General features: G+C 44.2%; 1 protein-coding gene and 4 non-coding genes across 5 annotated transcripts; 3 read left to right on the forward strand and 2 right to left on the reverse strand.

Annotated features, from left to right (window-relative positions):
- Positions 1 to 276: 276 nt before the first annotated feature.
- Positions 277 to 746, reverse strand: LOC119473709 (histone H3.3A-like). The gene has a single exon (XM_037744567.1). It carries the CDS (start codon positions 682 to 684, stop codon positions 277 to 279), a length of 408 nt encoding a protein of 135 aa, XP_037600495.1. The 5' UTR covers positions 685 to 746.
- A 70-nt stretch (positions 747 to 816) lies between these two features.
- LOC119473908 lies at positions 817 to 950 on the forward strand. Its single transcript, XR_005203164.1, has one exon. It is a non-coding gene; the product is annotated as a small nucleolar RNA SNORA11 (small nucleolar RNA).
- Positions 951 to 11,069: 10,119 nt separating this feature from the next.
- TRNAH-GUG lies at positions 11,070 to 11,141 on the reverse strand. Its single transcript has one exon. It is a non-coding gene; the product is annotated as a tRNA-His (tRNA).
- Positions 11,142 to 11,818: 677 nt separating this feature from the next.
- TRNAH-GUG lies at positions 11,819 to 11,890 on the forward strand. The gene has a single exon. It is a non-coding gene; the product is annotated as a tRNA-His (tRNA).
- A 1,711-nt stretch (positions 11,891 to 13,601) lies between these two features.
- TRNAH-GUG lies at positions 13,602 to 13,673 on the forward strand. The gene has a single exon. It is a non-coding gene; the product is annotated as a tRNA-His (tRNA).
- The last annotated feature ends 2,422 nt before the right edge of the window (positions 13,674 to 16,095 follow it).

The raw sequence follows: 16,095 nt of genomic DNA on the forward strand, positions 1-16,095 counted from the left end.
TTGTTACCCAGGCTGGAGTGCAATGGCTCTATCTCGGCTCACCGCAGCCTCCACCTCCTGGGTTCAGGCAATTCTCCTGCCTCAGCCTCCCGAGTAGCTGGGACTACAGGCGCGCGCCGCCATGCCCAGCTAATTTTTGTATTTTTAGTAGAGACGAGGTTTCACCATGTTGACCAGGATGGTCTCGATCTGTTGACCTCATGATCCACCCGCCTCGGCCTCCCAAAGCGCTGGGATCATAGGCGTGAGCCTCCGCGCCCGGCCCACAGCGGATTCTTAAGCACGTTCTCCATGTATGCTTGCTAGCTGGTTATCTTTTGGTATAATTGTTACACGTTTAACATGGATAGCACATAGGTTGGTGACTTCAAAAAGACCAACCAGACAGGCCTCCCTTGCCTCCCGCAAAGTACCGATAGCTGTGCTCTGGAAGCACAGATCTGTTTTAAAGTCCTGAGCAATTTCTCTCAGCAGACTTGGGAAGGGAAGTTTGCTAATTAGAAGTTCAGCGGACTTCTGATAACGTCTGACTTCACGGAGTGCCACAGTACAAGGCCTGTAACGATGAGGTTTCTTCACCCCTACAGTAGAGGGCGCAGTCTTGCGAGCAGCTTTTGTAGCCAGTTGCCTCCTGGGTGCTTTACCACCGGTCGATTTGCAGGCAGTCGCCTTTGTAGGAGCCATGCTATAGCGATCTCCTTACTTACCCCGCTTCCTTCCGCTGGAGCTCCGCCAGTGAGAGGCGGCGCTGGCATTGGAGAGCATCGGTGGCGGCTGAGAACACAGCTCGATAATTTCTTAATAGTTAAGAGGTCAGGGGCGGGCTCAGAGCAGGAGGCCTGAGGAATGGCTCCTCTGTTGACAACATACCCAACAAGAATCTGGGATCATTGTGACCAGAGGTAGGTACCAAAACTTGTGGCCTTCCTATGAACAAATGCCCTACATGTGAAGGGAAAGAGTAATAATAAAATAATAATAAATTCATTAGATAATGTGACAGTTTTAAGTTGTATGCATCTAACAACAGAGCTCCAAAATGCATGGAAGCAAAAACTAACAGAGTTGAGACACAGACAAAACTACCACAATTAGATTTTTCAACACCTCAGTCGTTGATAGATCAAGTAGAGAGAAAATCAGTAAGGATTTAGAAAACTTGAATAACACTATAAAACACCTTGACCTAATTGACATTTATAGACATTTCATCCAACAACAGAATATATATACTTTTCAAGTCCCCTCGGAACATTTACCAAGATAACCTGTATTTCGAGTCGTAAAACAAGTCTGGATAAAAGACTGAAATTCCAAACTGTTCTCTAATACTAACAGAATTAATTTAGAAATCAAGAACAGAAAGATATCTGGAAATTATCTAAAAACACCATTTATAATAGCATAAAAACATTGAACACTTAGCGATAAATTTGGAAAAAGATGTCAAATTAAAGAAGATCCAAGTAAATAGAAAGATAAGCCATTTGCATGGTTTGCCAGACTCAATATTGTAACATGTCAATTCCTCCACACATTGATTTAGTCATGCAGTACCATTCCAATCAAAATCTCGGTAAATTTTCTTGTAAAAATTGACAAGCTGATTCTAAATGTATGTGGAGATTTTTTAAAAGGCCAAATAATTTTTTAAATGAATAAATTTGGAAAAATAATACCTAATTTCATTACCAATTATAAATCTGTAGAAACTAAGACAATATTGTTTTGACATAAAAATAAGCATTTAGATCAATGAAACCAAAAAAGAGTCCAGAAATAGACTAACACATATATAGTCAATTAGTTGTTGTTGTTGTTGTTTTTTGAGATGGGGTCTCACTCTATCATCCAGGCCAGAGTGCAGTGGTATGATCTCCGCTCACTGCAACCTCCACCTCCCTGGCTCAAGTGATCCTCCCCCATCAGCCTACCAAGTAGCTGGCATGCAGGTACCCACCACCATGCCCAACTAATTGTTTGAATTTTTGGTACAGACAGGGTTTCACCATGTTGCCCAGGCTAATCTCAAACTCCTGAGCTCAAAGATCCTTTTACCTCAGCCTCCCAAAGTGCTGAGATTACAGGCATGAGTCACCACACCCAGCCATAAATTGATATTTGACAAAGGTCCAAAGACAATAAATGGGGAATGAATAATCTTTTCAATAAAGGGTTTGAACAATTGAATAGCAGGCAATTGTTTTTTTTAAATTAAGAGAAAAAACCTCTTAAAGCATATACAAAAATTAACTCAAAATGGATTATAGGCTTAAACGAAAACTATGAAACTCAGATGTTTGTTGCCAAGGAGACTCAGCTCTCTCCACAGGGCTGCTTGAGTGTCCTCACATCATAGCAGCTGGCTTTAGTGACCCAACAGAGACAGCAAAAAGAAAGGTGCAATGCCTTGAATGACCTCACTTTGAAAGTGACACACTGTCACATCTGCCATATTCTATTTGTTAGAAAAGCCACTTAATCCAGATTTCTCTCTAATGGGGAGAAATTAAGCTCTACATCTTGAAGAAGATACTTGGAAGAGTATCAAGGAATTTGTGGATATATTTTTAAACCACCCTCTGGGCATAAATTATTTGCAATTCTCTTTGAAGACAAAATATATTCCCCACTTTCCTAACGGCCACAAAAGCCTCTTCTTATTTCAGTATCAGTTCAAAATCCAAAGTCACAGCATATAAATCAGATACAGGTGCAGACAATGCTTTTCAGGTGTATTTTTTTTAAAGACAGTGTCTCTCAATCTGAACCCCTGTGAACTGGAGCTAAATTATCTTCCCCAACATATACACACACTCACACACGCCACACAATGGTGGGATGGGCATAAGATAAACACTATAAACATTCCTGTGCAAAAGGGGGGAAAATAGGACTGGTCCATAGTGGTTCTGAGACCCAGCTAGGCAAAGTTTGGAGATTCTTTTACTAGAATTCATTCCTACATATCTCTATCACTCTTGGCCCCTACCTTGGAGCTCTTGGTTCTGCAAAGTCATCATCTTTCTTTTTCCATGAGAGATAACTCATGTTTTTCAGCTATAGAGTTTTCTCAGTCTGAACTTTGGGAATTCAAAGGCCTCTACATTCATGTACTGTCTTTGTCCCTTTCATTCCAAGCTGTTTCTGGCAATATGATTCTAAAATGCTGTCGGCCTTCTGTGAGTCTTACTGTGGTTCATTCCATAAGTCAGATCAAAGGAGCAAGATCTAATATCAAGGATATAATGTTTTCTAGAGCCAGGGTAGCCAAAACAGCATGAAAAGAGACATACTCATGTTATACTGATATCACTGTTAGTATTGAGAATCTGACGTGATGGTACAATCTGCAAATTTCAAATGTAATTTTAGGTTAAAAGGGAGAGATACATACAAAAATTGCAACAATCTGACTTGAATTTTTTTTATTTCCAAACTTTCTTCTAAATTTTATTCAGGCTGGGTGCGATGTCTCATGCCTATAATCCCAGCACTTTGGGAGGCTGAGGTAGGCAGATCACTTGAGGTCAGAAATTCAAAACCAGCCTGGCCAACATGGTGAAACTCTGTCTCTACTAAAAATACAAAAATTAGCCAGGCAAGGAGGCACACACCTGTAATCCCAGCTACTTGGGAAGCTGAGGCAGGAGAATTGCTTGAACCCAGGGGGTAGAGTTTGCAGTGAGCTGAGATTGTGCCATTGTACTCCAGCCTGGGCAACAGAGTGAAACTCCATCTCCAAAAAATAAATAAATAAATGAATTGAATAAAATATAAATAAATATATTTCAAAACATCAAACTATTTCTGTGTCATGACTATTCTGGTTCATTGGCCTCATCCTGAGTCTAGATAAATTATTTTTAAACATATAATCAAAGCTGTGAAGAACTTCTTTTTCCTTTAAAATGTCAAGAAAACTCTTGATAATTCACAAGTTCATATACTCACAAATTCTCTGTTACTGCTGCCTTCAAGAAGAAAGAGAACCATTGGTCCACTTTGGAGACTTTCTCTTCCCAGCTGCACCCTGATATCACCAATATAGTTCTCCTTTCTACTATCTAGTCTTCCTGGTGATCTTCTAGATTATACTCTCAAGCTTCATAACCATTTTTTTTGTAATCCAATGTGTTCATCTCTTCTACCTCCACGCTAAAGAGGAAACATCTACGGGTGTGATCTGAGGGAAGAGTCCCTCCTCCATCCCCAAAACGAGTATTAGTCCCCAAGCTCCAACATCAACTACTAGTCCAGGGAGCAGAAATCCCTTCTGTCTCTGAATGAAGACTTTTATCAGGATATAATTATCCATTTACACCTAACCTTTCTAAAACAGGGATATCTATGTGTCTCTTCTGCTTAAAAATGGGAACTTAAATGCCCCTCTCCCCTGATACAAAGCCTATGGAAAGCCTTCAGAAATTTGTGAATTCGTGATATTTTATTATAGGTGCATTATTTTGGAGAACAAGGCTGTGGCTATCAATGGATCCCCAAAGCAATGTTACCACAAAATGAGAAGAAACACCAGCCTCCAGGAAAAAGGCCTGACTCAGTAAGAGTAAGAGATTCATCACAATTTGGCTCCACTGTCTCTCACCATCCACTCTCTCCTCCATATCTCTGTTGTTTGTTTGTTTTAGGGGATTACAGGCGTGTGCCACTGCGCTCCTAATTTCTATATTTTTAGTAGAGATGGGGTTTTGCCATGTTGGCCAGGCTGGTCTCGAACTCTTGGAGTCAAGTAATCTGCCATCTCTGGCCTCCCTCTCCTCTATATCTAATGTTGTAGCTACAACTTGTCTTCTTTTCTTATGCTATCTGTACATTCATACTTCCTTGCTTTTGCTTCTGCCTTTCTCTGCCTAGAATACGCTTCCCCCTTCTTTTTTATCTTTTATTTTTTTTTTGAGACAGAGTCTCATTCTCTTTCACAGTGAGAGAACGAGTGATCTTGGCTCACTGCAACCTCTGCCTCCTGGCCTCAAGTGATTCTCCTGCATCAGCCTCCCAAGTAGCTGTAGAACATCTTTCCCTTTTTTGTTTTCCAGGAAAAGTACTATGTATGCTTTGGGACCCAGATCAAATGTTGTATCCTGGTAGAATCAATGATCTAAGCTCCAATACACTTTGTATATATGTCCAGCATAGTTGTAATTAATTCTTCACTCATCTGATTAACGCTGAACTAAAATGATCTCAGAGTAAGAATGGTTCTTATTTAATTCGTATCTCCAAGGCCTAGCACAGATCATAGTAGGCACTACTGGTTGTTGGGCGGGTGGATAGGTGTCATTATGGACCATTGCCCAGCAGAACAGGAACATGTCTCCCTCTGAGCATGCCTCCTTAGACCCCCTACTAACCCAGGACCATTTCTGCTCAGCCTGATGCCTTGCTCTTTGGGCTCTGTAGCGAGCTTTGTATTTTCAGATTTCACTGACCAATAACTCAAAATGAATTTTGGAGACCAACATTGCCAATTTAAAATGTTTCCAAGAAAATATTTTTTTAAAACCTATCACGGGCTGGGCACAATGGCTCATGCCTGTAATCCCAACACTTTGGGAAGCTGAGCCAGGCGGATTGCCTGAGGTCAGGAGTTTGAGACCAGCTTGGCCAGCATAGTGAAACCCCATCCCTACTAAAAATACAAAAATGAGTTGGGCATGGTGACACATGCTTGTAATCCCAGCTACTCAGGAAACTAGGGCAGGAGAATTGCTTGAACCCAGGAGGCAGAGGCTGCAGTGGGCCGACAGCAAGACTCCATCTAAAACAAACAAAAATACAAAAAAAATCCACAAAACCCAAAAAGCAACACACACACACACACACACACACACACACACACACACACACACACAGAACCTCTCACCTACCTTCTCCATAGTTTTATAAAAGTCACTTTAATACCTCAAAAATAAGAAGGGCATTGTCTCAGCCTAGAGGACAGTCCTTTGGATTAAATGCATTTAGCATTTTAAAAAGCTTACCATATTGACCTTAGTTTTTTATTCAGTGGTGAAAAGTTTGTTCTAGTTTTTCAGTTCTAAGATGTTTGGAAAGCACTGATTTAGACTTTTGCTTCTGAGAGGCAGCTCCTGCATTCTTCCTGACTCAGGAATCAGTTTCAGGTCTCATGACAGGAATAAAGTCCTGCACGATCTCTCCTCACAGTTTCTTTTTGTGGATATGGAGAGACCACCTAGAAACGAGACCAACTAATGCATATTGAACAGTCTGTGTTAGTCACTTGACTTTGGATGAGGGGCAAATCTCAGATGACAAGCTCAACTCAAAAATAAACTACCTGGGCAAGAAGTATCTTATACAGCTTTGCAGTTCCCCGTGACATAAAAACTAAAAGATGCTAGTTTATGGAAAGAGTGAGTGAATGAATGAGTGAGTGGATGGATGGATGGATAGATAAGTGGATGGATGAAATTTGAGTCCTGAATATCTAGAGAATCCCTGTGGAACAGGCTCAGTTAAGTCAGAAGTGGTATGTTCCAAATTAAATGAGTCTTTTCCAGCCTCAGCTTTTCACAACCACTTCCTGGGGATGCAGCGCCTTCTAGTGGAAATCCAGATGTGCTGCCTTCTCCCTAGACTGCCCTAACCACAGGCCCTTTGATGACTCCATCCCAGATCGCCATCTCCTCACTGTGAACACCTCAATGACACCCCCCTTGATGAAGCTCAGTAAATTCAAGCAAGTCCCTTCTAGTAGTAACCCAAGTACTCACAAGATGAACAATGAAGGGTTCCATTAGAACTTTAGGTTAGAGCAGCACCTCTCAAACTTTCCTGGGCAGATGAATTACCTGGAGAGGATCTTGTTAAAATGAAGGTTTTCACTGGGTAATTCTGAGTTGTGGATCAAGATTCTGAATTTTCAACAAGGCTTCCAGGACCAGAGCCTACTGGTCCAGTGGCAGCCGACTGCTACTGCATCTGCTCAACACTGCACCCCTGTGGGGGCTGGCAGCTGCCAGATACATGAGGCATAACCAGGAAGTATAACGGGGGGGGGGGGGGGGGGGGGGGGGGGGGGGGGGGGGGGGGGGGGGGGGATTGATGGTTTAAGCAGACAGTCTGAAACTTATAAATTACTGTTGTCCCCTTCAAGGTTTGCCTTTTGAAGTCTATACACTTCTGCAAAAAAAAAATTGTTTTTCTTTTGCTGGAATGTTACTTATAAAGCACTTTTGGCATTGTCATTAAAATTTTTGTACCTTAAAATACTCAGTGGTGACATTTTTCTTTTTGAAGGTGGCTTTAAAAGCAGTCAACAGTTATTTCAAAATAGAACGTGATTATAAATATTGAGGCAGATGTATTCATACGGCTTATAAATTAGCCCTGAAGATAATCTCCAAATAAGAATTCCAAAAATATTTTGGGCAGCTGTTTGGAGAAAGTGGAATGCCTACTTTGAAACACAACACTCATTTGGATGTTTATGTTCCAGAGTGTTCATTTTTAAGTTGATTTCATGATCAACTACTTACTATATTATTTAAGTAAAACTTCAGTAGGGCTCTTAGTAAGTGCCAGGCACTGTTGCTTTACAAATATTAATTCATTTAATCTTCATAACAATCCTGCTTTCTCCCTGCTTCATTTTACAAATGAGAAAACGGAGGCATGGAGACATGTTGTTCCCCCAGAGTCACCCAATTAGTAAGTGGATGAGTTGGGATATGAACCCTAGGCAGCCTTCTTCTGGGTGCCAGAGGCTTCACTACTAAGCTATGCTAGCTCCCCCAATTTTTTTTTTTTTTAAACAGAGATGATATCGCACTATAGTGCCTAGGCTAGTCTTAAACTCCTGGGCTCAAGCAATCCTCCCACATTAGCCTTCCAAAGAGCTGGGATTACAGGCATGAGCCACCATCCTCTGCTTATGCTACCCCTTAATTAGAGTTAGGGCTAGTCTAGCACTGTCAACTACTGTACCTCAGGGTCTATCAGATGGAAGGAAAGAAAAGTCAAAGTGACTTAGAGGTTGGAAACCTGCAGAAATCAACAAATCCTACCAAGACGGGAACAATTGGAGCTGGAATGTGTGAACAGGGAGCTTTTATACTGCCTACCTCTTTCGTGGCAATGAAACCTAGAGAAGAGTTCCAACCTCAAGCTGGAAGTGATGACAGGAAAGATTACAATCCCAGAATCAGAAATCATAAAACAATTTTTTTTTTTTTTTGGAGACGGAGTTTCGCTCTTGTTACCCAGGCTGGAGTGCAATGGCGCAATCTTGGCTCACCACAACCTCTGCCTCCTGGGTTCAGGCAATTCTCCTGTCTCAGCCTCCTGAGTAGCTGGGATTACAGGCACGCGCCACCATGCCCAGCTAATTTTTTGTATTTTTAGTAGAGACGGGGTTTCACCATGTTGACCAGGATGGTCTCGATCTCTTGACCTCGTGATCCACCTGCCTCGGCCTCCCAAAGTGCTGGGATTACAAGCGTGAGCCACCGCGCCCGGCCTCATAAAACAATTTTAAAAGCAAGAGACCAATGGGAAGGGGGTGCTGACTGATTGCTCAGAGAGGGTGTCCCAGGGCAGCAGGGTCTTGACGAGGTCATTCCAGGCCAGGGTCTCCAGCTCTTGGCTTTGCCAGCCCAGACACTCCATTTTGTCAGTGCACCTAGAGATAGGCAGGCAAAAGGGAAATGAATTATGCTAACCAGAGTCTAAACCAAAACACCCACAGTTAAGAGAACAGTGCCAATAAGCTTGTTCCAAGCAATGCTTTTTCCTGCAGGGAAGTCTAATGGGCAAATCATTATCAAAGTCTGTTTTGTAAGGAGAATTGACTGAGTGACCTCAGAAGAGGATATTATGAAATGTTGAGAGCTGGATGCGCCCATCTCCTGGGCTACCGTGTAGCTACCAAAAAGGCTATCAGTCAGAAGTGCAGGAGAGCACCCTCCCCTCGTGTCACTCTTCCTACAACCAGGTCACAATACAACACTTTCAGTTCAGCTTTCTTTAGCATTCCTGGCCTCAGACATGGATGACTAGTGGGTTATCTCAGATGGTGAATGTTTATGATTTTTGTTTTGTTTGTTTGTTGTTGTTGTTGTTGTTTTTGAGACAGAGTCTTGTTCTGTGCCCAGGTTGGAGTGCAGTGGCATGATCATGGCTCACTGCAATCTCCATCTCCTAGGTTCAAGTCATCCTCCCACCTCAACCTGCTGAGTATCTTGGACTACAAGTATACACCAACACACCCAGCTAATTTTTATATTTTTTGTAGAGACAGGGTCTCACCATGTTGCCCAGGCTGTTCTCAAGCTCCTGAGCTCAAGCAATCCTCCCACCTTGGCCTCCCAAAGTGTTGGGATTACAGGAATAAACCACAGTGCCTGGCCTCTTCATTGGCAGTTTTTCCTTGTGGTACTCTTAGAGAGTGGTTACTCCAGACTTTCTCTGCAGGGTGTGGGAGCAGCTCATTGCCTACTGAAGCACCTGCAGCAGGGCAGTGGGGGCAGGGCTTCAGGGGAAAAGCCAGAGCCTTTTCTGGCATCCCACCCTGACACTTTATTCCAGCCCACAGAATAAAAACCATCAAGGCAGTTATTCGGTCAGGGGTTGGAGAAATATAAGTCACCACATTCCTGTTGGCCAGTTCTTTTATTGTTATTGGTGATGCTGATTTTCTAGACATATAACTCTTGAATCAGTCATCCAAAGCTCGGCAAGTTTGCAGGCTCATCTTTCCTCATTCTGTTTTGTGCAGAACACTCTCATGGTCTGAGCTGTCCTGTTGTGTGGCTTTAAACTCACCAAATGTAGGGAACTGGGAGACTGGAGACCTGGGGAGTTTACAGCCCTCCAGCAGTGCCTTGGCATTTCTTATTTCTTAGAGACAGGGTCTTGCTCTGTTGCCCAGGCTGGAATGCTGTGGTGTGATCTCAGCTCCCTGCAACCTCTACCTCCCAGGTTCAGCTAATCCTCCCACCTCAGCCTCCCAGGTAGCTGGGACTACAGGCATGTGCCATCACGCCCTAATTTTTGTATTTTGGATAGAGACAGGTTTCTCCATGTTGCCCAGGCTAGTCTTGAACTCCTGAGCTCAAGGGATCCACCCGTCCCGGCCTCCCAAAGTGCTGAGATTACAAGCATGAGGCCAGTGTCTTGCTTTTAAGGCTGTTCAGTCATTCTTTACTGATTGACTGTGAATAGAGGGGGCACAACCCCACTGCAATGTCTACCTCTCCCAGGAATGGTCTTGGACTTGCATTGCCACCCTCAGGACACCTGAGAGGAGCTGGAGAGGCTCATTCCTCAGACCCCTCTCATTCCATCCTTGACAGTGACATAGCCACCACCAGTTAGTTGCCTGAAAACCAAATCCAAAAGTCACTTCCATTTTGCCTATTGCCAAATGACAGACCTGAATTTGTTGAGTTTGGGTTTTTTAGGTGCACATAAAACAAGCCAACGAACTGTGCTTAAAGTTGAGATAGATTAGGGAAAAACCCTCCAGGAGAAAACCCCCTCTCACCTAGGAGACTGTGGAGATAAAGGTCACAAACCTCTCATTAGCACCCTGCATAGTGGCTACAGGAACCAGCACCTCTAGTGCAGTCATATTTTTCACTTGTCATGAGATCTGCGGCAAGAATCGTTCAGCGTATGATCTAATCTGCATTCTTCTAACCCTTAATCAATGTTTGCACATTGTTCCTGTCACCCCTATGTCCCCAAAGTATTGATGTTTTAGCTAGTATGAGACTTTTTAGAGGACCCAATATATAATTTGATCATTCACAAGGGTAAAATAAAGCACTACACAGAAACTACACAAAAATAAAATAATCACATATTGGGGAAGCTGGAGGATGGCTGATTCACTAGCAGATGAAAAATTAAAAACAGAAAGGAAAGGCACAGAGTGCCCACAGAACTTTTCGTGCATACCTAATTGTCCATTGTAATTTTAGCCTTGGCCTTGTAACAGGTAGCAGTTTTTAAGAGTTAACCTCTCTAACTAGAATGTGGCTTCTCCAGTCTAAAAAGTCGCCCTTGCCGTGTCATTGTTTTCACAATGCCGTGACTCGGATTCGAACCGAGGTTGCTGCGGCCACAACGCAGAGTACTAACCACTATACGATCACGGCGAGCTACCGGGACGCCACGGCGGGTAGGTGACCTAGTGCTGCCCTTCTCATCTAGATGGTGGCCGTTCCAGTTTTCTTAAGCTTCCATTATCTGCCAGGTTCTCCCGTAACCCATGTTCACTCGCAAGAGCAGCCGGGATCTCTATGGACTCCCCAGTCAGATGTCTCAGCTTAGCTGTAGGCACGGATCGCAAAAGAGGGAGATATGAAAGTGCTTTGCAACCAAAGTATTCCTACGAGGCCGGGACTGCAATGGTGTGAAGCCCCTGGGGACGCCCGAATGGTGGCCCGAAGTCTCTGTGACGCACACCATGCCCTGGCTATCATACTATCTGAACGACTTTGGCTGAGGCTGGAGCTGTCTCCTAAAGTTTGTATTTTTTCTTAAATTTTACAAGAAGGAAAATCAGTTCTGACCCACCGCCATACAGCTTTCTTGAGGCCCGGGGGAAGGGGAACCCCGAGCGCAGCCTCCACAGTGGAGAAATCGGACAGTCTGGTCGGCAGGGAAGTGTGCACTAAAGTCGAGAAAGCAGAGACTAGCTCGCCCGCGTACCCTCAGATGGCTGCCAGGGGGAGAAAGGCGGGAACAAAAATCAGTGACATTGCAAGGGGGCGGGGCTTTCAACAGAGAAGTGTTCAGGCGACGAACCGAGGCCTCGTGTCCCTAGTAGCTCGCCGTGATCGTATAGTGGTTAGTACTCTGCGTTGTGGCCGCAGCAACCTCGGTTCGAATCCGAGTCACGGCATTGTGAGGACAATGGCACGGCAAGGGGACTGTGTTTTATTGTACCAATTCATTTTTTATCCTGAGTTCACAACATTGTGGGAAATGGACCCCGATCTCCTTGTGACAGTTGAGAACAACGTTTACGCTGACTCTGGCTAAATTGGAGTTTGAAAGGATATTGGCTTCCCGGCCCTCTGAACCTGGGTGCAGTTTTTGAGACAAGCCACAGAGCACTCGCCAGGCTAAAAAGTGTTGTAATATACATATGTAATATACAAATTTCCACGGAAGCACTGAGAGCGGATTCCTAATTATAGGAAAAGAAGGCTTCTCAAAGGAAGTGAGAATGAAGGTAGCTGTTAAAGGCATAATGAGAATTTGTCACGCAGCCAGAATGATTTCGTGTGCAGAGGCTTGAAGGAAGTCTTGAAGAGGAAAAAAATAATCATTTATTTATTTATTTTTGAAACGGAGCCTCGCTCTGTCACGCAGTCTGGAGTGCAATGGCGAGATCTCGACTCACTGCAACGTCCGCCTCCAGGGTTCAAGCGATTCTCCTGCCTCAGCCTCCGGAATAGCTGGGATTATAGGCATGAGCCACCACGCCTGGCTAATTTTTTTTGGTATTTTTAGTAGAGACGGGGTTTCTCCGAAAAGGAAATATCTTAATTCCTCTTTATAAGTGTTCTGTCTTCTTTGTAAGTCACCACCTCAACAACGCTCAAAGGCTCTGGCCTGACAGGTAGTAGGCGCTTCTCCAGGAAGTGTTGAATGAATGAGTGCAATTAAGGAATGGGGAACTACACTGAAGGAGGGCCAAGAGGTGAGCTGGAAAAGGCAGACGAACTTCTGGCGTCTAGGGGTGAGGGTGAGGAGGGAAGAAGTGAAAATATTCAATTTGTGTTTAGCAAGATCCCTGCAGCGGCTCTGCACAGGAAGGATTGATGGGAGCTGGTGACACTGGAGAGACAGGTGGTCTCTGGAATTCATTTGTTAAATACCAATGGCACGTTCTGAGTTTAGCAAATAGCCACTGCCTGCTGTGTACTCGGCCCGGTTCTAGGCGCTTTGGGGGCGTGAGCGCTGATGGACAAGAATTAAAATCGGACTTAGTCCCTGCTACCGCCCGGGGACACAGCGTAGGTGGGCACCTGGCAAGGCGGAAGCATTGCGGAAGGAGGAGTCAGGGCTGTCAGGGGCGTAGGAGAAACTGGAAGGAAGTGGGTGTTGGGAAGATGGGGAGATGCGTTTGTTGATTTTTTTTTCCTACGTGGAACCGCGTTCTAGGGCGACCACAATCTCCGCAGAGGCGGCGTTGGGTCACCGCTGGAAGATGTAGCAGGAGGGAGGACCCGTGAGGAGCGCCCCCTGCAGGCCCGGAACCCTTGAGTGTTCGCGGCAAGGGTCTCCGGGGTATAGGAAATGGGAATCCTTCAAGGGTAGTCTGAGTTCCGGCCAGCCTCATTCCTGGATGATCACGCAGTCTCCCCCAAACTCCCACTGCGCTCACAGGGAGCGGATCTCATCATCACCACCGCCCGTGGCTAATAGGCCAAAACAAGAGAATATAAGCAACTGGCGGAGTACAATGCGCCTGCGCGTTCTCGGACTCAGCTACAGGCTGGAACCCCGCCCCATAGGTAGGCCATTTAATGACGCGCAAACTGGGAAGGCCTATGACTGTTGAAGACGTTAATCAGAAGCTTGCTGCTACGGGTCCTCGGTAGCTCGCCGTGATCGTATAGTGGTTAGTACTCTGCGTTGTGGCCGCAGCAACCTCGGTTCGAATCCGAGTCACGGCATTGTGGGAACAATGGCACGGCAAGGGGCTCGTCTTTTTTTTCCTTGTTTATAACTTTTTATATAAACCGTAATTCACTTTCTTGAATCGAACCGCTGCTTCTCTCTCCTTTGAAAATTGAGTGACTCTAAAGATCGCCACCTCCAGTAATTCTCATGTAATGCTCTAATACAGCTTCGGACCAGGCAGTTATAATCCCTTTCTTACCAAATATCGTGTCTGAATCATTCCACACCAGTAAAACAGCGCCCTCATTACCTTCTGATTTTTTTTCTCTTTTCATGTACATTTTTTATTGAGTAATTTATTTTTATTTTTATATTTGTTTATTTACTTTTGAGACGGAGTCTCGCTCTGTCTCCCAGGCTGGAGTGCTGTGGCGCGATCTCGGCTCACTGCAACCTCCGTCTCCCGGGTTCAAGCGATGATCCTGCCTCAGCCTCCCGAATAGCTGGGACTACAGGCGTGCACCACCATGCCCAGATAATTTTTGTTTTTTTAATCTAAAAAAATTTGTTTTTGAGCTGGAGTCTCTGAGTCATTTATTTTTAAATAGGGAATACATGCACAAAAGTCTAGTAAAAAGTACAGCTCTTTTTTATTTTTCACCCTATCCACCAATGATTTTCAGTTTCCATCATATCTTTCCACAACAGTCCTTGTATGAACACATATCTATATATGCGTATATGTACATGAATATATTCCTTCTTGCTTTTTGCATAAAACACAAATGTGCTCTTGCTTGTTTGCTCTCTTTTTTCTTTCCTGGGGTGATGGAATGTGAACAAAACATGAGGTGATAGATTTGTATTGGTGGGCAATCTCCCTTTACTGAGAAGAGTTCACATACCCCTAGGGATGTGAATCTCTGCTTATTTCTGGTCCTGTTCCTCTTTTTCTCAGGCCCTGACTCTAGGCTGGGGAAACCGTTTGTGTTGGTAAGATAGGGGAAAGGGACTCTTGCTATACCCATACAAACCTTTGGATAGGAGCCTGGGCCCTGTTAGGAAGCAGCTCTATTTTGATTTCAGGTGGGAAGGGCAGGGAAGCATCTTGAATTTGGAGTAAGGTAGAGGGACTTAACTTGGCAGGCCATTTGGAGACCATCCACTCCCATGTGCCCCCTCTCTTACTGTCGGGATTCAACTTTAAGTCACAAACCACTACAGTAAGAAAATTCAAGATTCAAGCTCATTGAAGGCAAGACTGGATCTTAACATATGTTTGTGTTCCAAGCACACAGCCTCTCCATAAATATTTGAACAGAGGTTTCTTATGGAGTCCATAAATAAGTGAAATCGCCAGGGTTTTTTTTTTTTTTTTTGGAGACAAGATCTTGCTCTGTCACCCAGGCTGGTGTGCAGTGAAGCAATCTTGGCTTACTGCAGCCTCCGACTGGCCTTAAGCAATTCGCCTACCTTGACCTCCCAAAGTGCTAGGATTACAGGTTAGAGCTTCTGAATCTTAAACTGCGTCCTTTCAACACAGAATCATGTTATTTTCATATCAAATAGAAATAATCTGTATTTCCACTGCAAAGTGTGTGCTCCTATTTTTCTAGTAATTTATAGCCCTTTTAGGTCTTTCTTTTTTTTTTCCCATTTTCCTATCCTTAATAGGGACATGACCTGGAGAAATGGTGCATTTTCCTCTTAACTCTATAGTAAGGAGGGAAGAAAAAAAGAAAGTTGGTAAAAGCAACTGACTTGGAGCTTCGGTGAAATCCTAGGAAGGACTTAGGATGGTCTTTGGAGATGTGGCCTCATCCGAAACCACTCAGGCTACTTACTTTCCACCAGTTGTACCAGATGGGAATATAAACCTAATGCACCATATCTTCTGGTATTTCAGAGGAAGACAGCAATCTGGAGTTTTGTGTGAGATGTTATAAATTTTTAAATACTGGCAACTAATTCAATTATTTTTTTTAAACACTGAGTTGACCAAAACTATATAGACCAAACAAAACTTGGCCCAAATGGAGCTCTGTCTTAACATCCAGGATCCCAACAACAAAGTTCATATGTAAGAGTACTAGGATGTCGTTGTCCTCTCACGGTTATGGGCAGAGATGGCTCCAAGACAAGGCTGGAGACAAAAGGCAAGAACCAGACTTAGATGGCAAAACTTAGGAAGGACGGAACTGGACACCCAAAGCCAGGCAAACGGGAGCGAAGATGCTGCACTCAGTGCCCAGTGAGAAAAGTGAGGGCTAAGGACTTAGCCTTAGAACATGCACAACTTTAGGAGGTTAAGAGGGAAAACAAGAATGTGGTCTGAGGCTACTCTGGGCACACTGCCTATGGGGTAGCCCTGCTCTTAAAAGGAGCAGTATAGGCCGGGCGCGGTGGCTCATGCCTGTAATCCCAGCACTTTGAGAGGCAGAGGCGGGTGGATCACGAGGTCAAGAGATCGAGACC

Source organism: Cebus imitator, unplaced genomic scaffold, assembly GCF_001604975.1.
Source record: "Cebus imitator isolate Cc_AM_T3 unplaced genomic scaffold, Cebus_imitator-1.0 Scaffold9, whole genome shotgun sequence".
Taxonomy (NCBI): Eukaryota; Metazoa; Chordata; class Mammalia; order Primates; family Cebidae; genus Cebus; species Cebus imitator.